The sequence below is a fragment of the Melitaea cinxia genome, chromosome 11, assembly GCF_905220565.1.
Source record: "Melitaea cinxia chromosome 11, ilMelCinx1.1, whole genome shotgun sequence".
NCBI classification, from domain to species: Eukaryota; Metazoa; Arthropoda; class Insecta; order Lepidoptera; family Nymphalidae; genus Melitaea; species Melitaea cinxia.
The window spans coordinates 13,728,652-13,752,914 of NC_059404.1; the positions used below are offsets into that span (position 1 = coordinate 13,728,652).

A 24,263-nucleotide genomic window follows, 5' to 3' on the forward strand; every position below is an offset into this window, starting at 1 on the left:
TACAAACTTGAAATTCGGCAGGTATGTTTCTTATAGGGCGTATACATTTGCTAAGAACGAATTTTATGAAACTCTACCCCTAAGGGGATAAAACGGGGATTGGAAGTTTGTATGAAAGTTCTATGTTTTTGGAGGAAGAGACTTGAAATTTAAAATGTATGCTCTATAGATAGTGAGAAGGTGTTCTAATAATGTATCTTTAGAAATCAACTCCCTTTTGGGGTTAAAACGGGGGATGGTAGGTTGACTTACTCATCACGAAATCTCCGAAACTATAACAGCTACAAATTTGAAAATTGGCAAGTAGGTTCCTTATAGGGCGTAGACATCCGCTGAGAACGGATTTTACGAAACTCGATCCATAAGGGGATAAAACGGGGGTTGGAAGTTTATATGAAAGTCATATGTTATTAAGGTAAGAGACTTGAAATTTAAAATGTATGCTCTATAGATGGCGAGGAAGTGTCCAAATAATACATCGTAATCTATATATATAAAAGAGAAAGGTCACTGATTGACATCACGAGAACTCAAAAACCGCTGGATGGTCCATCCATCCAAGATGGACAAAGATGAAATTTGGCAGCGAGGTAGATTATAGTTAGTAGACGTCCGCTAAGAACGGATTTTGCGATATTCCATCGCTAAGGGGGTTTAATTGGGGTTGATAGTTTGTATGAAACATATACAGTAACAACAAGTTCGCCTGATAGGTTATTCATACTGCAGCCTGAAAATAAAACTAAAAATGTGGTGTATAGAGAGGTTTTATAAAAATAACTATTAAATTATACTAAATTGTGCCTTTGAAAAAGTTACTCAGAGTGATAAGCATTTCAAGTGACTGAAATAAAAAAATAATTTGCGTTAAGCATCTTAATAGTAATGCATATCTTCATAACCACGCGGACGTAGTCACGGGCAACAGTTAGTGTATTATAAAACAAAGTTCCCAAAAGCGTATGTGACCGATTCCCTCAAAATCTACTTAACGGATTTTCATGCGGTTTCACAAATGGAGAGAGGGCTTCAAGAGGAAGGTTTACGGAACGGCAAAGCCGATTTTGATGGGAGTTTCACTGGAAATTTGCCGGGAAAACTTTGTGACAAACTGATTTCAACGCGGGCGAAGCCGCGGGCACAGCTAGTAATCTATAATCTCTTCTCAATTTGACTTCAGACTTTAACAATAAACAAAAGAGATACAAAAGCCCCTGAAACTATTGTGTTTGAAAAATCAAATATATTAGCCATAGTAAACTCAAGTTAACGATATTAAACGTTTTAGTTCAAACATTAGGGTATAAGTTTTGGATATTTTCATTTTCACTAGCACTGAGATTTACTATGAAAAACGGTATATATGCCATGTTTTTTGTTTACTTAACACTGTACCTATGGCTCATACAGCAGAGCTGAAATATCTAACAAAATTACTAAAGGTAAACATTGTAAATATCCAATTTTCCATATATATAATATATTATATATTATATAGATATACACAAAGTTTCATAAAAAAATACATGGATGTTCATAAAATCGGATTGAATCTAGGTCAGTATACAAAGTTTTAAGCCCTCGAAATGAAACTGTGTAATAACTGTGTGTATTTCACGCATATGTATACATATCAATTACAAAATTTGTATCAATAATTAAGTTATTATTTATTTTTTCTGGTTAAAACGTGGTTTTAAGTAAATACGATATTTTATTATGGTATTAGATTATGATGTATTATGACGCCGCGTTGGTTCAACGGTCAAAGCCATGGATTATGCCTGTTGCGCTGGCGGTTACGGGTTCGATCCCCGCACATGATAAACATTTTTATTGGCCATACAGGTGTTTGTACAGTCCTTGTGGGTCTCCCCACCGTGCCTCGGAGAGCACGTTAAGCCGTCAGTCCTGGTTGTTATCATGCACATCTGATAGCGATCGTCACTCATAGTAGGGAACATATCCGCCAACCCGGATTGGAGCAGCGTGGCGGATTAAGCTCTGATCCTTCTCCTACATGGGGAAAGAGGCCTATGCCCAGTAGTGGGATATTACAGGCTGAAGCGAGTATTATGAAATAAACTTTATAATAATACAATACCATTTTTATACTACATATATAAATTAAACTAAAATTAAGCAAATAAAACAAATTCGGAAGATTTTGGTGATAGATTAGCGTAACAAATTAAACTCCAAGCCTTCTTTATAGGCAAAAGGCCTTCGCTCAGTTGTGAAAAGGTTAAGCTGAGATAACTGATCCTAGTTCTCGAATATTTCCTAGTAACAAAAATTATTTAAAAGCTGTATTTAAAAATAATTATTCCCGATAATGTCAATTTATCGTGGTAAAATGCAATTACATAAAAGACACAAGTTTTCCATTAGCATCGCAAAATTACAGTTTAATTCAGTTCCGACAATTCAATAAAACTAATTAACCGTTCACGTAAAGTTGTCTGCGTTTGACAACGCTTTCGTTCGCTAATCGTATTAATTAATTCGAGATTAACTCTGCTGATTGTTTTGCACACTTCATATACAATATACATATATTTATGGCACACATATGTGGACTTATGTCGAAAATAAAGTCAAAAATTACTTTATTAAAATAGGCTTTAAAAGAATTTGAATGATCATTTTAAAAATTAAATATATAAAAATTATATATATATATATATATATATATATATATATATATATATGTCTTAATTAATTATTTAAATTATAGTTAAGAGTGAAACCACAACTGATTCAAAACGCAGATTCTGCAGAGAAGAATTGACAATAAACTCCACATTTAGTATTAAGAAAACTGTGTTTTGTTATTTTAATCATATCTTGTATAATTTTTTTTTATGTTGAGTTAAAAGGTTTAAAAATTTATATCCTAATAATATTACAAATGCGAAAGTATGCGAGGATGAATGATTGTAAGCTTGTTACTATTTCACGCTGAAACTACCGACCACCGAAACTCGATATGTATAGCTGGCGGTCTATAAGAACTCATAAAACTATCACCTTATTTCTTACCTTATTTCACCTTATTTTTTAAGACACCTTTATAAATTTTCTTTACACAAACAACTACGCTAAAATGTGTGAAAAAATTCAAATAAACAAAAACAAACAACCCTTTTTAGGAATAATTTTTATTTACGTACCGTTTATTATGAAAAATGACTGTACTCGCCGTAAATGATCTATGGTAACATTCTATGTCACCCGTCACATCATGAGGTTTACACCTTTTTTTTTAAATACTGGGCCATTCGTAAAATTCGTCGCCTTTTATAAAAATAAAAAATAAAAATTTAAAGGTCTTATTTCAGCTTACTATAGTATATAATATATATATTGTATATATGGATTTTTTTTAGAATAATTATTATCGATTAGCGGACTAAAATCGGTTACAATAAAGACTAAAGACAAACATGTATACTATAAAATAAATAGTTTTGACTTAGTACTGAAACAATAATTAAATCAATATATATATTTACTTCCTTTGAAAATTGTGTTGAAGTACAATATAAAATAAAATAAAAACATTTGTGAGAATGATAACCGAAGACAACTATTTTTTATGTATTTAAATGTGTCCTTCTCAAGTTGACTGCTCGCTGATTTTTGAGGATGAATTGATAATGTCAATTTTGTCAGTGACAAGTCATAAAATTTAAAGATGCTGCCTAAAAAAGTGGCAAACAAAGTAACCTACATAAAGTGAACAACGTCTAAGTCTTACGATCGTGTGTAAATAATTATTTAACGATTATAGAATAGAATAAAATAGAATAGAATATTCTTTATTACATACCACATAAAAAGGACTTACATCAAACGGTCATGTAAATGTACAAAGGCATCCTTATCGCTAACTAAGCGATCGCTTCCAGACAACCTTTAGATATAGGTAAATAAATATGCATTGAAAACGTTGGCGCACCAGCGTAAGTAAGAATATAATTTGTAAATAAAGCATTAATAATTCCTCTATATTATTATTAAATGCTTAATACATGTTAAATACAAATAATAAACAAAATACTAAAAAGAGTTGCCACGTTTCCTAATTCTAAGCCAGAAATTATAATCATGCTATAATAAAATTTTAGCAAACATTTCCGTAAAACAAGTAAATCCTTCTGTAGAGACTACTAACAAATGACTACTTTGTAGCACATTTTCCAACCACTTTGACTTAACTTAGAAAAAATATTTCGGCTTCTGGTCCCGACGGTACTTTCGTTTTGTTTTAACGCTAAGTCTTTACGAGACTGTATTTTGAACTTACTTCGGACTTTAAAAATACATTTAGGTACTTTCCAACTTTTACAACAATTTATTTGTTCTTAATACTGCAGATATTTCGTGTTATTAATATTGAATCTATATAATATATTATAGGGTTAGGCTTAAACTTATGTACTACTGTACTGTACACAAATAAAAACAGTTTTATTGTTGGCGTCAGAATTTATTAAGCTTTATTATCCAAGTACAATATAGCATCAAGTAAGAAACTATTTAGGAACAAAATGAATACTTATTGACGTCCATTACAACGAATACAAAAGAGATAAATCAACTCGATGATACTAAGGAGGGAGGCTCCGAAGAAAACACCCCCCACCCCCCCAATGTCCACTGGAACAAGAACAGCTCGTTAGAACAACATTGTCTTTTGTGAAATCCAAACTTACTGAGCTACTGTGATATAGTTTTAACTAGCGACTTTCAACATGAAGTTTTCTGCTTTGCAAGAATCTACACCTTAAGATATTCATTAATAAGGTCATACTCGAAAACTTTGAAAAACACGTAGATTATTTAATATGATAACCATGTATGTAAAATTGTAAATCGTTTAATTTTTTGTAAATTTTTGTATCCTCTTCTCATGACTACTTCAAAAACTTTTTTGATTGATTGACTTACAAAACATTTTTAGTAACGGTTCTTTTTAATATTATTGCCCTGTGTCATTAGTACATTCTTCTATGTACTGTATTTAAAAAAGGTTGCGTTTCTGCATCATAGATTCCTTCAAGAGATCACCGATAAAATCAATGATATAGTCGTCTGTATGCCGTTATGAAATCTTTAATGCTCAATATAATAAAAAAAAATCATATTCCATATTTACTTTAACTACGTTTTTTTTTTTTTTTTTTTGATAAATTTCCTTCCAACAAAAACAACTCATTCTTAAAATTAAGTATAATATAACACTTTTGATAATATAATCTAAAAATAATTCCCATAATGAACAGAAAGATCGAATAACGCGTATTGGGATTTTTAAATGTAAAGCTTAAACTTGATAGCTTTCGATATTGGAATAGGTATTGGAATCGTGACATTACGATAACGCAGAAACTGATTTTAAACTTAAAAAGTTCTACATATTATATGTATTTGGGATGTATGAATTCCATCTCGTTTATTCTTTCTGTTGTTTTTGTGTTTCATCTCAGAATTATTATTTTTAATTTTCTATCTAAGTTTATAATTGTACTAACCGATGTTTTTTACTTAACTGAATTTTTAAATAAACTCTGTCATCATAATCGATCAGCTTATTTCATTAATATTGATACGTAAAACAGTTAATGTAACTGCTACATAAAGTTATTTTTGAATGAACTTTTTAATATCTTCAAATTTAAATAAACGTAAACTTTTTTTCCGTTTCTTGATATGCTGAATTTTCTGATATATGTCATATTTATTAAAACCTGCTTATTAAAAAATAATAATTAGCAATGGAGACTAGGAGTGTTACCAACTGACAACTGAACTGAGGTAGGGTACAGCAGAAAATATCTTGATCAAAATTAGGAGTAGCCCGTCTAAGCCCGGGAAGCACTTAGACTTTACAGAAGATCACAACTAAATAATACTGCTCTCAAGTAACCTCTTATCATCAGAAACAAAAAAAAAACAGTTTTATTGTAATAATAAGTCGTTGCGACTAATACTGTAAGCTTTTCTTTTCACTTTTCATTCATTAAAACACATTGAGCTGGACCTAGACATCCAATTTTAACCATTTTTTTTGCATTACAAACAGCTTTATCTGGAAAAGTTAATGCAATACCACTCTCTACAATACAGAATCTAATAAATAACACTTCTCACTCTATAAAAAAAAAAACTAAAACTCAGATAAAATCCCTTGGATTCTTTATTAAAAATATTTCTGAATCTTACCAACGAGTCCTAATGTATCCCTAATGGCGAGTCTTCGAACTCGAAGACTCGGTAGTTGAGCGAATCGCACTCTAGCTCTCGATCCCCGCTTCATTGACTCCGGTGACAAGTTGCCGCTCACTCGACTGTCAGATAGAAGTTTTTCAAATCATTTATTAACACCTCTAATTGCTACATTTTATGTTAGTCCTCAATATAGAGAAAAATGGCGCGAAATTGGAGAGGCCTATGTTCAGCAGTGGACTGCCATAGGCTGAAGTGATGATGATGATAATGATGCAAGAGAAAAATGTAACGTCACGACAATCGTGATTTCCTAGAACTCCGAGCAAAAGTTACTGCTGCTAGAGAATATTTTTTCTGCTTTCTCTTTAGTGCTGAAAACGTATGGCTTAAGTAGGTAAAAAAATTGACGTTTAAAAGACAGTGCGCTTAGTGGGTAGTTAGCTACTCTCCTACTTATAACTGCTTACTTATCATATAAAATCATATGTGGCTATGTAGACTTTATCGTATTCTAATTTTTAGTGTATGAAAAAGTCATGTAATTTTTTTTTTAACTTTCATAGGCTAGGGTGCAAAAAATGTTTTGTTTGTAATGTAAACCAGACATAACTTTTACAGTTTTGTTTTACATTTGTTTCGTTTTATTTTCTTTAGATAATTACAACTATCAAATTATTATTTTTTTCACGAATTTAACGAAAAAGTTGATCGCTAGTGATATGAGCCGAGTTATTATTATTATTACCAATACCCGAGTTATTATTATTAATACAAGAAAAATTTTAATTTATCGGAAAGATAACAAAAACTTTGTATAACCAAATTATTAAGTTTATAGTTTCAAACATTTATTTTCTACCGACGTTGTAATAACTTGTAGTCTTTAGTGAGTTATCAAACAAGTTGATTTTAGTTATGAAGTAAATATATTTAAAAAAGTAAAATAATCTTTTGTAAAATAAGATTGTGGACGGCATTTTCAATTATTAATTTGGCTATTCATTTTCTTAACACATTCGTACCACCGCACCGGTTGTATCTGCTAACAAACCGGCACATAATATTATGTATCATCGGTGCTCTGAACGTGTTAATTTCCTGGAAAGTTTGCTCTTGATGTTGCAGGTAATATCGTTATTATCTGTTTGTAACTTTGACTGTTTTGTTGCAATGACCGTTCTTGTGTTGTGAGGATATACCCGATAATACCGTTGGTCACGAATTTGATTTCCGCTCGGTGAGGACATTTGAATTTGCCGAAATAGTTGTTTTTAATCTGTATGTTATGTAAAATAAACCCACGTTTAAAAATCAACATAAATTATGTAAATTTGCACAAACGTAATTTTCAACGTTTTATAGCAATTTTGAGCGGTCTCGACAATAACCATGACGAGAAAAGTCGCATTTCGCCAAAGAGATGTAACATGGTTTTTCATTATTGTTAATTGTTATATTTTAAATAGTAATAAAAATAATCTTACTTGTGAAACAAATGAACAATTTTATAGATCGTCTCATCGCAGGCCGTTGGACAATTACATTCGTATTTTAGTAACTCATCTAAAACATGAAGAGTAAATTAAGTAATTTTATGTTCATTTACGTACTCTAGACTATATTTCTATTGCCGAAATTAAGTCTAGGCGTAGGACTAATTTAGCCAATGTCCATCCAGCAAAATCTCTTACTTATGCTATTTGTTAATCATAGAAAATATGAAAAACTCAATCAATGAAAACATAAGTTAAAAATTCCTTTATACTACTTTGTTGTATTATATAGTCTCTAATATTAAACATCCGATATTTAAAGAAAGTTAAGAAAGAAATCACAATAAAAATAATGGATGAATTGCATTTCTAACTTAGGTATTATTTCTAGGATTCCGAAGTGATTTCGCTGCCTGATTGTCTCAAATTAAATTGTACCTTTCAAGCTATAAAAGGTGTAAAAAAATCAGTTTACACACAAGAACTATCATGATCGATGTTTTGACAACACCTTAAAATAATATGAATACGATCAAGTAAGACTAACTTGGTCGTTTAGCTAAAATACTTTTAAAAATTAGTGTTTCTATCAAATATTGCTGAAAGGAATTTATTACTTTACATGTATAAAAGACAAAAATATTTATTGCGATACACTAACCTCGGTTTTGATACAAGCATGCCAGACCTTTAATGTTACAGGCTGGAATTTTAGCTGAAAAGAATTAAGAATTAATTTAATTATGTAATAATTTTGGTATATTATAAAATGTTATGTAAACAGCAATAACGAATCAGACTTCTTTAAAACATTGATAAGATTTTTTTATAGACGAAGCGTTGGCAATTTGGTTTCAACAACTAACTGGTGCGCTAGAGGTCGGAGATTTGGTTACCGGACATAACAAATATTTGTATTCCTCACACAGATGTTTGATATAGTACGTTTGTTTATCTATATTTTGTATGTTTCCGAACCAGTAACAAACTTTCAAATCTAGCGTCTGTTATAGGGAAGCGTTAATTTATTACTATTTATTTAAGTCAATTTGAATATAACTTTAGTTGTGACAGTGTAATTAAACCTATCATCTTTCTTTGTAAAGTTAAAAAAATTGTTTCAATCTATCTTAATGAATCCACTTCCCTTCTTTGGTGGTTTTTTATCGGTCAATTATTGTCAAACAAAGCCTTAACTAAATTTAATTTCAAAATGAATTTACTAAAAGCGTGACTAAACTTTGAACTTGAACTAATTGAGACATTTTAATAATACTTTTAAAAAATCTCACCAGCTTTAGATTAATTCTATTTGAATAATTTGGTTTCCTTATTTTCTCAGGTAGAAATTGTAATTTTAATTAAATTTTGAGAGAACAATATTATACTACGATATAGAGTTTCATTCAGTTTGACGATCGGCCCAATGATAGTTGATTTAAATTTATAGATATCGTCAATAGCGTACCTTCACATAAAATTACAATCGGAGTGAAAACCGTTAATTTCATTTAAATTAAATATACCTATTTTAATTAAACAGCAATTCACTGTAAAGGTATATAAAACACAAATTTTATTACTAAAGGCTTTTAAAACAGGAGAATTGAAACTGATAATTTTTAGTTCTGCAACACTTAAAAAACATAGCAACCCGCCCTGGCTTCGGACGGGTGAAATACTGATACTAAATATAAAGTATTTTATTTGGGAAATGTAAGCGCAAAAAATGTTTCTATATACGACATGACATTAGAAAACTCTAAAACTATTAGTTTTGATTTGGTGCAGTCGTTTGGAAATTATACGTGTGGGAAACGGAACGTAAGCGTGAGTGAAAGAGAGAGAGAGTGTAAGTATGAGCGAGTGAGGTATGGAAAAAGGAAGTGGCGCCATACTGATTCGAGCGAGGGATACGAGCGCTAGAAAGACGGTGCGGTTAGCTTTTGTTAAAAATAAATTAATACAAGTATTTTTGTGTTTTACTCTGAGCCATCAATCCCACATACGCATAGACACATATATTTTGGCGATTAATCTTTATTTATACAGGTTATACAGACATCTTAACTACACTGTTGAGTGATTAGTTCATTATTTTTTTCACATAGTACCAATAAATTGCGCAACAATAGTTTAAATTGCACGTCTCGACGACGTTAAATTATTTACATTTGTGTATTACACATGTAAACCTTCCTCTGGAATCACTCTATTTACTTAAGAAAACCGCATCAAAATCCGTTGCGTAGTTTTAAAGATCTAAGCATGCAGACAGCGGGAAACGACTTTGTTTTATACTATGATATGAGAACAGGTTATATCAATAAAAATGTCAAAATTTGAAGCTTTTTCCATGTTTTTTTCTCCGAACTATTCAAAGTGTGTTAACCTCTGCAATACAAATGTGAGATTTCTAAAAATAGTTCGTAAAAAAAACAAATGACTATTCTTAACATATTTCATCAAATGTTCGTCTCATTGAACAATCGCTAGCTGAAAATTTTTCTAAGAATCGGATTATTTGAAATATTCGAATGTAATATTTCTTTGTAAAGCAACTGGAATATATGATCACTCTTTTGCAAAACGTACACGATATGTACTGAAAATGTTCAAAGCTTTTCGTGAAGAAAATCGTTATATAAAACTGTTTTCAATTTAAACGCGTAAGTTAAGATTATAGATTTTTTTATTTATATATTTGCTAAGCAGTTTTTATTTATTTATTTATTTAACACTTTATTGTACACCAAACAAATAAAATAAGCAAGCAACATTAGCAATAATTTGTAGAAAAAATAAAATGTACAAAAGACGGCCTTATTGCTTAAGAGCAATCTCTTCCAGGCAACCTTAGGGCAAAGGAGATGATATATTGACGGTTTTTTTTTTTTTAAATTTAAATCAGGCTTCGTTCGTGTACGTTTCACATTTTAGCAATACTTAATTATGAATGTATTAATTTACTGAATTGACCGTCATTCGTCTTCTGCAAATTGTGACTGTAACACATACATACACATCACTCAGACTTACTCATACACATCTATATACATCAAAACACTAATCAAAATAGTTACATAAGAATCAGAGCTGTGGTGTATCTCCTAGGTAAACTAAGATCACGATAAATATTCCACACAGCTTTTAATCAGGATGTTTGACTTGACTTACTCAGACTGAATATAAATACGCTATTTCTGTAATGGTATTGAGTTTGGGGGGTTCTTAGTTGACTTTATTAGGAAACAAAGCGAGTCCTCTCAGGTTACTTGCGTAGAATATTTTACTGTAACATTTTTTTTGTCAATAACTATTCTGTTGTCTAGTAGTTGTGCATGGTATATTGATTTTCACATTGCTACATTACGAGTATTTATGCAACCTGCAGCCAAATCCATTTGCGATAAGCTCAGTAAACAGATCAAGTAAATTGATTCTGTTTCAAACTAACAAATTTATCTTTAAAATTCATCGCGACGTCGTCGGAAAAAATTGTACTGTTTCTACTTTTCAAAAAAAAAATTAAGTCTTGTGTTCATTCAGCATACTGAAAAGGAGTAATGTGGTACACGGAGCAAGAACCCTCTTTCTTATGAGAAGAGACCTTCATCCAGTCATGATACAGAACTGAATAAATCATACTCAATTCCTACACCATAATAAAATTTAAAATACCATACTTTCCTACATTCATTTTACGGTCGTATCTATAAACCTTATTATTAGTAATGAGCTACGTACCAATATTAGCCATGAAATGATGAGTGCAGTTACAAGAATTATACTGAGCTAACGCTCTGCAGTACAGCAAGCACCCGCTATACGTGTATCTATTAAAAGGCCATCCGGCGATAGGAGGGACATCGTCTTTGAAGATACAACCGCGCATGGTCTCTGATAGTGACGATACTGATATATCATTTACTGTTTGTTCTACCTGAAATACAATACCTTTTATACCTTCCATACTTTTTTAAATATATAATTAGGTCGGTAAACATGCGTACGGCTCACCTGATGGTAAGTAATTACCATAGCCTATAGACGCCTGCAACACTGGAAGCATCGTAAGTGCGTTGTCAATTCTACACCTAATCGTCCCAAGGAGCTCTGGTCACCTTACTCACCAACAGGAACACAACACTGCTACAAAGCAGTTTTATTTAGCTATGATCTAGGAAATTTCCTGTTGTGCTCTATCTGACTTTTAAAGTCTTACCATAACAAAAATTAATACTTTCATCAACTTCATTATTTACTCGTATAGCCCTATACCTAGCAATAAAATGTCACAAGTTCAGTCAATCAATCAATTATTTACAAAAGAGTTTGTTAGTGGTTTCTTAATATAACGACGATATTCCCGCTTTGGGTATATCTTTGAAGTTAAAGAAATATTTTTTTTTTTTTTTGATAACAGATCTAGAGACAGTAAGCAATATTATAGTATTACTTATGATAGAAAGATTATCCGTCAAACCATAGAACATTGGAAAAAATAGACTAAAATCATATTATAGAGAGTTTTATCTTCTATGTAGAGAGAAAACCTGTAATAAAACTTTTAGAAGCTATTTCATTTCTTTAATAAAATATTACTTTGAAAAGTCAAAGTACTAAATTTATTGCTTAACTCCTCTTTAAGCTTTTCTTCTCGGTTCACTATAATACTTTGGAGATTTGATACTATAATTTAACAGACGTTGATTTATTCCCCAGACACCCCTGTGTAGTTAAATTTAATTTTCAAACCTTTAAAATCGCTTCGAATTCCGTGACAAGGGGCAAAGAAGCGAGATCACCTAATATATTTTCCAGAGCGGCGGATACCACGTCGTCTGGGGCATGGATTCTTACCTAAAATATATAAAAAAATAACAACTAAAGTCTTTTTAAAATACAACTCAGGTCGAACTTATCTAGAGGTATTAAACTAAACCATATATGTTACATACCATTTCCAAGCTATATAAAAAAAAAAGTCGAATGTAAGCAGCAGTTTAATTTGACATTATAATCATCTTCATGTGTCGTGTACAGCGCTTACCGGACACACGGGTAGGTATTGTGAAAAAAAAAGTTTTGACGCAAATGTTTCATTGAAAAGTCAAATGTATTAATACTTACTGTAACTAGCTCTATAGCAGTGAAAACTAAGTCAACCAGACCGACTTTCCTATTAAACGTCAGGATACTGTTATTACCGAGCACAGCTGTATTGAATACATAACAAACTCCGTATTCAGTTTCGATCGGGTGAAACCTTAAAACATTAATTCTTGCATTAATAACATTTTGAACTGAACACGTGCTACTATTAATGTAGTTTACATAAGTGATAAATTAGTTGAGAATACAAAAGAGAGTTGTTCTTCGTAAACTGGAGAAATCGTACAAAAGACTTTTATGGAGATCGCTATCAAGTGTATATGATAACAACTGAAATCACCTGCTTAACATACTCTCCGAAGCACGGTGGGGAGAACCACAAGGACAGACATCCAAACCGGAAAGAAATATTTGTACAAATGCAAATATCTATCTCGAGCAGGAATCGAACCCGCGATCGCCCTTGTGTGAGTGCCCACACGGAGTGTAACTGCTACACGGTGTTTACGCCACGGCACAAGAGTAATATCTACTATATGTAAAGTAAAAATTACATATGGTAACTTGCTTGTCAAATTCGTTTGTATCGCTGATTATAACGGTGGTGTTTAGTGTTTTTGAGTAAAATTAATTTATCAGTTTTATTTAGTCTCAAATACTTTTTATAACATCTGAAAGCAGTTTCACGAACTGATAAGTAATTTGTTTCGAACTGCTTCTCGGCTTTTCGAAGATAAAATGGATTTAACTAAACAAAAGAAATGAATGCTGGAACATGAATAGGACATAAAAACAGATATTAACTTCTTTTTTGTCGCTTCTGCAGAATAGTTTTCTTAAAGTAATTACCTCGATCTTCGAGCGCTTATTTCAGTCCAATTATTTAGTCGCGTGATTATATTATTCGAATATCTAAGAATTTAATTAAGTTAAATAACTGAAACTAAAGCTTTTGTTTGCCTATTTGTACAACAGAATTCCCAGACCCTAACTATATTATTTCGGCTTGGAAATATAAACAGAAAACAAAACGAACTTATTGTAATTATTAATACAATTTTAAATCTATATATACACGTAATACACACACTAACTCACACAGAAACACAGTTAAACCAGTTAACGTAATTAATTATATTATTTAATTAATTACTTACTCGTCACAGCATTTAAAATGTCGACCGCCCCACCAACAGTCAGTCAATAATTCAGAGCAACTGTGCCTTATCTTTTGAATGCCTTTTTCGAAATTTTCAACGCAAGTGTCATTAATCTTACAGGAGCCGCAAATTCTACAGTACTTCAGATTCCAGAACGCAACCACTTTGTAAAATGAAGACAAATTCGGAGATAGCTTGTATCTGCGTAAAATAAACATTCATCTTTAATTTTATTTTATAAATACGAAGTTAATGGGTTGGTTATTTTATATTGTAACAATATTAAAAACTCGAGACTCGATGGTAGTCTCAAGCCAGTTTCGTTTTTTATTTTGCCATAACTTCCAAGATATTCATTTAAATTTTGTTAACCGATTTCAAAAACGAAGGAGGTTATCGATTCCATTGTATTTTTTTAAATTATGCTCAGAAATTTTTACTATGTGGACCGATTTTGATGGTACTCTTTTTTGTTCTAAAGCGTTTGTCGTTTGGTGCCATTTTAATTTGAGCGAGATCCGACGTGTTTACGTGTGACGTGTTTCTATGTGTGTTGTAGTTTTAGAACTTTCCCTTATAATGTGTGTATATTTTTCAATGTAAACTACAATCGGTTTATTATTTATGAGGTAGTTTACACACATAGAAATGGAGTCGTTTTGAGAAATTCTTCCTTCCTCTGAAGTCGGTAAAAATACTTACTGATTTAGAAATGCCTTCACCCGTCCATTATCACCTTGCTCACAAACTGTCACCGCAGGGAAAGGGGTGTTCCAATCTAAGTAATTTGTTTCGACGGAGTAAGACGCGGCGCCAGTTGAAAAGAGTTTAAGTGCTGATTGCAAAATAATACTTGCTCCAAGGCAGCTCGATATGAGCACTATGGCCCAAAATAACCTGAAAACTAATGCTACTAAGGATTTTTTTGGTGTATTTAGTCTGTAAAATTCCACTGCTAAATTCCACTATAGGCCTTTCTCCGTGTATGAGAAAGATTGTATTTTAATTCACTTTATTTAATGTGATGTGTTGGATAGTTAAGTCTAACCTAGTCATTATATTATTATGCTGTCGGCGCATTTTATTATTATTTTTTTTAATTTATTAACTTCTCCGAAACGTGAAATAACTTCATTAAAATTCGCTCTACATAATGGTAGGCTTAAATGTTCGCATTACATATACAAAAATCACCAAGGTATTCATTAACAACGTATGAGATTTTAAATTGTTCGGAGATTCATATATGTGTAAACTCTTTGTATTCATTTAGATATACATTTTAAATTATACATTTTAATTATTAAAAATAACTGTATTATATTGTAATATTTTTTAATATTACAATATAATACAGTTATTTTTGTTTCATATTAAACAAACAATATTAAAGGCATTCACCAGATCGTGAGTAACAAAAAAGTTGTAATTTGTTTTTATTGTCTATTACTGGCCAGCAACAATAACCTTAAAATAACGTTAATTGAAAATATATTTTACCTTTTAAAATAATGGATTCGTGATATAGAAAACACATTATTGATTCCGTGCAAATTGCTCATATCACCAAAATATTGAATTTTATGTTTTATTGTAGTAAAAATTAGTTTACATAAAGTCATATTATGTCTAGTCAAAGTAAATGTGACTTAATTATATCAAACTTGAATTATATTTATTATTTTACATAATTCTTTGGTCATGTAAATATGCTTCCAAATCACTTCCTTATACTTCCTGAAAATTTATTATTTATGTTAATAATTCAGCTTATTCTTTTTTTGCTAATATCTACAATTGCAAAAAATTACACATATTTCAGTTAATGAAATAATTTGAACTGTAATTTGAGTTGTAAAAACGTGACGATTAGCAGAGGTGATTTACTGCTTAATGCATATAATTACTGATACATTTAATACTTAATAACAAATATTGAATGTATTTCAATATTTAATACAACTTTTAGCTACAGGCTTTTCGATTTGGAATAATTATTTTGAGCGTTTTTATTATTATTATTTATTCTTAGTCTTCAGTTTTAAACTATATGAGAAATTAACAACAAAAAGCAAAACACAATAAACATCTCGATAACACCAAAACTCCTTCGACTTTCATTCAATTTTAATTTATAAATGGATGAAATATTTCGAAAATATTACAATTATTGTTTGACTGTATATTTTGTTACTTCGCACTTTTGTCACATTTAGTAGAAATGGCTACAAAAACGACTTTTAAAGAAACTACATATCGAGAGAGTAAATAATTATTTGCACAAAAAAATGTAAAATTAACGTTGCTTGAAAATGTATGTTTTATAACTGTTTCTTTATATGTACCTAATCATTACGCTACAATATGAATACCAAAATGTCGTATCAATTTATTACCTGTTTCTATAGTAGTACAAAATGAAGTAAAATTTTAGTATTTTTTACATAATAATTTATAAATATTTTTATACCATTATAGTGGTGGTTAGCGGATATATTCCCTACTATGAGTAACGATCGCTATCAGGTGTACATGATAACAACCGGGACCGACGGCTTAACGTGCTCTCCGAGGCACGGTGGGGAGACCCACAAGGACTGCACAAACACCCCGACCACGGCAAACACCTGTATGGCCAATACAAATGTTTGTCATGTACGGGGATCGAACCCGCAACCGCCAGCGCAACAGGTACAATCCATGGATGTAACCGTTGCGCCAACGCGGCGTCAGTCGCATTGGAGCAGCGTGGTGGATTAAGCTCTGATCCTTCTCCTACATGGAGAAAGAGACCTATGCCCAGTAGTGGGATATTACAGGCTGAAGCGTATAGTGATGAAGCGTACAGCCTACTTGATGGTTAGCTTTAGCTTAGAGCTTTATCAAAAACGACTAGGAGCAGTAGTATGAGAGGTAAGTGTCTTAAATGGTAGTAGATTTTTTTTTAATTCTTACACTCCGATATAGGGGTCGAAGACTGTTTGCTATATACTCTTTCATACCCGTTCTCGTTTTTATGCCTCTCGTACGTTCATGCCTCATACTTGATCTTTCTTACATCACCACCACCATCACCTTTCTCACACAGGGTGGGTTCCCTCTATTTACATCCTAGTTTTTTTACTTAGCTTATATAGTATAAATGGGTAAATTAATTTGCACATTTGGGATTGTAACTGTTTTGCTTTACAATTGTTTTTTCTTAGTTACTAATACTTACTACTAATTATTGATAATGATATTCACTATCATTATGACAATTTCTATTTTCTATTTTAAGCACAACTCTTATTTCATATTTACTGCTATAAAGGGTCCTAATCTACTTTGACACGGTCTTATTCTTACTTACTAACACTTATAGGTTTTCTTTATTCTACATTTAATTTACCAACAGGTTTGAGATATTCTATACATTTTAACTTAACATTAACATGAATAATTTTCTTATCGTTTTACTTGATAGTAATTCCAGTTTTTTATCCTAGGTTTACTATATTGTTAACATGGTTTTATTCTCACATTCTTACATTAATAGGTTTATTATTCTATATTTACTTACTAACAATTTAGACGTATCCTATCATTAACATTTTCCTTACAATTTAATGGTAGTAGATTATTAAGTAGTGGTTTAGTTGATAGTAATAAATAATGTTTCCAATATTTATTTAAATTTTAATTATAATTTGTTAAACTCGGTGAAAAACAAAAAAATTAAAGGCATTTCAGTTAAACTAATTCAGTTAAACTATCTGATCTAATGATTTTAGAGATATCTAACAAAACTATTAAAAAGATTTTGAATCAATGATTATTACGAATGATAATTTTGGCTATTAAGTAACAACTTTTATCTTATTATATGAAAAAGAGTCATTTCTCTAACAGTGATAGAACTACAGCCTATTTCAATTCAATTCAGTTCTTTTATAGATACATTGTGTAACAATAAGATCCTGTTTTTTATGTAATGGGACGCCCATCATTGATCAGTTGCAACTTAAACAAACAAACATAATTATATAATATAATATTAGATGTGGGATACTAGTAATGACAGTTTTACCTTATTTAGAGATAGATCATTTCAATTAAATGTTTTTATATATTCGTCTTTTCGTGCACATTTTAATGCATTATGCATGTAAACAATTAATTGTTCATGTGTGATAAAGTTATAATCACAATACCGAAAGTCAAACATGTTTAATCCATTATGGCGACCTTTGATAGCAATTGACATCACATTGGCGCCGTGATCACTATAACTCGCTGATGCGTTAGCGGTCGCAGGTTCGATCCCCGCACGTAGCAAACATTTGTGCAGGTCATACAGATGATTTAAATTATGTGTGCTTGAATGTTGTAGTTCAGATACAGATAACCTTCCTTATCGGTTTTTTTTTTTCATAAGTACAGATACTACCATTTTAATAACGTTACCATGTCACTTACGTACTCATCACGAAGATAACATATCAAAAGATAGTTTTATCTTGGATGTATATTTATCAAAAAATAATTGACAAAAGCAAAACATTCCGTTTAAAAACACTTTGCAAAAATTTATACTATTGTATCTTTCATATTCTTCTAAGACTTATCTGAATAAAGGATATCCTAGCTTTACTAGGCAGTCACAGGAGTGTCGATCTGTAGTTTTAGTAATAAATCGCCTGTAGGAGAAGTATAATTATAATGAATGGTATTTGATAAAAGGTATGATTGTATGTATGCATTTTAGAGTCTGTGGACGTTAATTTCAAATAATAAAAAAACATCCTTAATTATTATTATGTCAACATTAAATTTTGGTCATTTTTAGATCAGTATTATTAAAAAAATCGCTATCTAAACATACTTATTTTCATTGTCAATTAAAACTTTAGTTAAAACAAAGCAGTTAAATAACCCGTTCCATTGCACGTTGAGCGACTTTGAACTTATGGACTAGGCCCTTCGTCAGTTTCCACGTCACGGCACCTTATGTCAAAACAGGCAGGATGCGTTGCAGAATCATCGAAGGGAAGACTCGATAACGGATATGACCTGAATTAAGAAGAATATTTTTAGGCAGTAGGAGTCTGACATAATGGAATTTCCTTACGTAAAAAAGTAGTAGTAGTAGTAGTAGGTAAATATATTCAATGATAAAAAGCATGACCTCGGCTCCTCATTTTGACATAACTCTTATCACAACAATTACTTGTTATCGGTCGAAAGACGATCGGAATTATCAATATAAATAAAACAATAATACAAACACATAGCTCTGTCTCCCTCATTATCACGACAGTAGCGTTTTACATGCAGCGTGTAGCACTCCCGCGCAGAACGCTTCAAAATTAAATGACCTTGAAGTGTTCAATATTTAAAAATAGTTGTAATTTGAAATAAGAATTTGTTTTTTAATATGAAACAGTGATTTAGTAAAGGAAAAATGATTATGTTCAGTAAAGTGCAAGTAAGACAGGTGATGAGATGGAAGGATAGAGTTTTCTATAATTCTGGAGTGGGGGTATTCGGACATCGACCGCGAGAGTTTAATGAAATTGGTATGTCTCCATTGATAATACTTGATACTACTATCAAGCGGTACTGAGTAGTATAAATATTAGGTTTACTTCTCTAGGGTTGCATTTTTAAAAACCTCTTTTTAAGACCCTATATATATATATATATATATATATATATATATATATATATATATATATATATATATATATATATATATATATATATATATATATATAGACCCTATATATATATATATATATATATATATATATATAGGGTCATTGCGCCTGTTCGCGTCCACTTAGTGCAGTTGGCAAGTTTGAAGAAGAAAATAAAAATGTCCCCGCACTAATTTCTATGAAAATTTTATTTACTGTGTTCATTATATAGTCTATTTAAAGATCAATTTTCAGTTTTGTTCGAAACATCTTGTTATTATTTTATTTAAATACATACGTCAGAATTAGGCGATTTACCCAGTTTGCGTCCATAAAATCCAATTTGCGTCCACCCGCTGGACCACTTCGCGTCCACCAGCTTAGAAAAGGAATAAAGAGGTGATATTTTTATGATAATGTAAAGAGACATTGGATTTTAATAATATATTTATTGAAGAATTATAGTTATTTAAAAATCAACATATTAACATTAATAAATCACTATAAAGAAAATAATACACCTATTTATTCTTCTAAACATTGATAGAACTTAAAATTAAAAAACAAATTAGGTACCTATGTAGTAAGTAAATAGTAATTCCACCTTTAAAATTCAACAATTATCTGTTCTGTGAATTTTAAAGGAATGTAAGCAAGCTAAAGATCAGCCTGCAATTACAACACAGCAGCCTTTCGCAGTCGACTACTGGACATAGGCCTCGATAAGTTCACGCCTGTGTTTTGCCCATAGTCACCACGCTAGGCAGACGGGTTGGTGACCGCAGGCCTGGCATTGTCGTACCGAAGACGCTGCTGCCCGTCTTCGTCCTGTGTATTTCAAAGCCAGCAGTTGGATGGATATCCCGCCATCGGTCGGCTTTTTAAGTTCCGAGGTAGTAGAGGAACTTAGTCGCCTCTTACGACACCCACGGGAAGAGAGGGGGTGTTTATATTCTTTGATGCCGTAAGCACACAGCACCACAAAGATCAGCCTTGATTAATAATAATTATGGAAACAAAATACGAGGTGCACACATATCTCCATTCGCATTAAATATTAATAATACCGCTGTTTTCTTCTTCGTTACTTATACTTTTTTTATTTGATACTAGCTGTGCTCGCGACTTCATCCGCGTGGAATTATAATAAAAAAAAATATTGTTCTGTTCGTAGAATTACAAAATAAATAAATTTATAAAATAAAAGTAGCCTAATTTACTCCTTATTTCATTAGCAATCTAGATGGTAACGTCGAAATCAGTCCAGTCGTTTCAGTGTTTAGCCGGAGCAAACAGACAGACAGACAGACAAAAATTCTAAAAAATGTTTTTATTTATTTATTTTCTTACATCTAATATTACAGTCATAACCCAATTCATTAGACATAGTAAAGGAGACAAAAAGCGAAAGGAAAAAAACGTTAAACTATAATTAAAAAAGAATTGGCTGACTTGAACATAATACTAAAAATAAAACAATAATAAATATAAAAATATTAAATTCATTTCTCATAACATATTATATACTAAGTAACTTTTGCGAATTCACTCCACGAACAAGAAAAAAGGTCTAGTGTGTCAGCCACCATGTTCAGCGTTCTGACTGAACGAGCAAGGGGGCCGTTGCGCACTAGCTCGGTTCTGCCGTGGGGTACTGCAAATAAGCTCTGTCGCTGTCTTCGTTGCAGATGATACCTGTCGGGTACGCTCAAACCTATCCACTGCAGTACCCCTGGATTATTGACAACAACGCGGAATAATTTTAAAATATAAGTTGCCAGAGCCAGCTCTCTCCTAGTCTCCAACTTGTTGTATCCAACCATGCCCAATACAAACAATGTTGGATACATCAAGGGATACAAGGAATACACGCCATAAAGCCTATGGTAAAGAAACCTGGTGAATTTATTTTGAACACGTTCCAGTATGAGACTGTATTTGACTTCATGTGGAGACCATACTACCGCATTATACTCAAGCTAACTTCTTATTAGGGCATCATACAGTAAAGAGATTGCTTATTTTGGTATATGTACCGTGTATAAATCAATATACATTTAGTAAAAAGGTGTTACTTTAATATTACAAACAGCCACTCCAATTTTATTTATTTGTGTAGATAAGTTTTGTACCCTCTTGGTCTGCACCCACTGATTTTGTTCAATATCGGAATAGCATATTTTTTGCATAGGTACTTGTCTTACCGATTTCTTCTTCTCTTGGATGTCATGCAAATCTTCCCTTAAATCTTCCTTTGTGTATGTTCTTTTTTCCTTCTTCTTTCTTATCTGCAAAGAACTCATCTTAAACAGAAAAAAAAAATAAGAAAGAAATTACTTTTTTCATTCAAAGTAGAATAGGTATTAAACTTTTAGCTTTATGTATTAAACTTATAGAATTAATTTTAAAAAAATGGACGCGATTTAGTTTTCTTATTAATCCCTTTAGGTATAGTTTGCGTCCATTGCGGACGCAAAGTGGAAGTTTTATAAATTCGATGTAGCAGTTCGCGTCCACCTTATTTTAACTATTAACTATAAAAAAAAATAAGCAAATTCATAATTATTATAATTCCTTTTATCATAACCAACGCCTAGAAACAGCTATGTATCCAAAATAGACATAAAACAATAAAAGACTCACCTTCAAACGAACCGCTGCCCACTATTTTCTTCTCATTATTCCGTGCCTTCGCGCTCTCTTGTTGAACAGCCTTCACTGATTATTTTTTTTACCCAGGATTGCTTGGACGCACGGAACTTTTGTCTATGCGTACGTGCCTCTTATACATTGAGGTATTAGCCGGTAATTATTTTTCGACTTATTGGTGTCTTAGTATACTTAAATTCGAGACTTTTCAAAGTGAGATCCGTAAAATGGACGCGAATTGGGCGATGGACGCGAACAGGCGCAATGACCCTATATATATAAATTGTCTGTCGTTAAAATTAGCAGAACATTAACATGATTGTCCTCGTTTTATCCTAACGAGATTCAGTTATTTACAATTGAACGAATGTCTACTTATCCACGAACCACGTTTTGCTATTTCTTATAGGGTTTTCTTAAAACCAAATGAACAACTATACATATCATTGCGACAATATCAGCTGTTTACTTTTATGAACGCCATTGATAACAGAGTAATAGTTTTATCATTATGAGTAAAACAAGTGTGTAATATTGTAAATTTTGAATGAATACTAATTTACAAACAATGTATATTTAAAGAAAACAAAGATATTAGGCATATTTAGAGAAATATTACATATACACGTTTTATTATTTGTTTCATTCACACTTCAAAGTGTATGTCATTCAACTCAATTTTTTTAAATTATTCTTGAGGAAGAAAGGTGGCTTAGATTTATAATATGATCAGGAAAGTGACATTGCATCGGGTTTCTAGGATTTTTATTTTAAACAAGGCATGGAGGGCCGTTAGTTTTAGTACAAATAATTTTAATAATTTTAAATAAAACAGCATTATTTAGCTGTGATCTTCTGTAAGGTCGAGGAAGTACCCCAGTCGGGCTGCTCCATATTTTGAGCAGGAAATTCCTGCTATGCCCTACCTCAGTTTATTAAGAAAGATTAATAATGAATAAAGAAGATTAAGATTAACAAATGAAGTAAGATATTAATGTAGAACATGTTATTTATTGTTCAAAAATAAAACTCAAAACATTCGTTTAATGCCTACGCATTATTTCAGACACTCCACAGGAAATAATAACGAAACGCTACGAGAACTGCCGCGCGCAGAGGCTAATCGACGCGTACCGAACATACGGTCACTTGAAAGCTAAAATTGACAACGTCGACTATAAAAATGAAAAGAGGTAAAAAGATAAAATAATATGCTTATAGTTTAAAAATAAATATGTAATAAATAGCTTTAAATATTCACTAATATTATAAACAGGTAAAGTTTGTTGGTTTGTAATCTAAAGAACTATTAAAACTGTTTTTAACAAAAAAATTAAAAGGTTTTAAATTCGACTTTCTTTGGTAGTTTTACGAGGTATCATTACTTTTTTACTGGATGTACCGATTTTGATGATTTTTTTAATCAAGAGCTGACGCTTTTCATGTGTTTAAATTTAAATTTGAGCTAGTACTGACAAGTAGTTTTTGACTTATCTCTAATAATGCGTATTTGAAGCCGTTTTTTTTATGTTGATAACAAACCATTATTTTTATATATTTTTTCATAGCAGTCTCTTTTGACTAAACTAACGAATGTATTTTTAAAAACATTGTATCAAAATTATCATAAACATCTTTTTGTTTATTTCCAACAAACAAACTATGTTAATTAAAATGCTAATCAAAGACTTGTGAACTTTTTCGTTGTTGTTTTTTCACTTCACTCTTTCTGAGCTGAACTGTTGTTCAACACAATAAACAAAGTAATTGAATACTATATTTTTATTTATGAAACGTAATTTTGTGAAAACTTCTTTTTGTTGACAGCATAATATTTACTGGGCATAAAATAATTAATTTAATGCTTAAAATGTTTCAAATGATAACGAATAAACGCTGCAAAAGTCAAAATTATAAAATTAAATTAATCTTTA

The 24,263-nt window shown here is 31.3% G+C and overlaps 2 protein-coding genes across 2 annotated transcripts in view; one reads left to right on the forward strand and one right to left on the reverse strand.

The window, feature by feature from the left end:
* Nucleotides 1–4,471: 4,471 nt before the first annotated feature.
* Nucleotides 4,472–15,058, reverse strand: LOC123657632 (sodium channel protein Nach-like). The gene is made up of 10 exons (XM_045593153.1): nt 15,051–15,058; nt 14,705–14,899; nt 14,000–14,203; nt 12,861–12,996; nt 12,486–12,590; nt 11,475–11,670; nt 8,389–8,442; nt 7,719–7,797; nt 6,229–6,353; nt 4,472–4,662 (listed from the first exon to the last, which is right to left on the reverse strand). Exons 1-10 carry the CDS (start codon nt 15,056–15,058, stop codon nt 4,562–4,564), a joined length of 1,203 nt encoding a protein of 400 aa, XP_045449109.1. The 3' UTR covers nt 4,472–4,561.
* Nucleotides 15,059–19,305: 4,247 nt separating this feature from the next.
* The window catches only part of LOC123657781 (probable 2-oxoglutarate dehydrogenase E1 component DHKTD1 homolog, mitochondrial), a 35,254-nt gene continuing 30,296 nt past the window's right edge, over nt 19,306–24,263 (forward strand). Inside the window, exons 1-2 of the mRNA XM_045593294.1 lie at nt 19,306–19,560; nt 23,396–23,522. Coding sequence (XP_045449250.1) covers nt 19,446–19,560; nt 23,396–23,522 — 242 coding nt within the window. The 5' untranslated portion in view covers nt 19,306–19,445. The remainder of the gene's footprint in view (nt 19,561–23,395; nt 23,523–24,263) is intronic.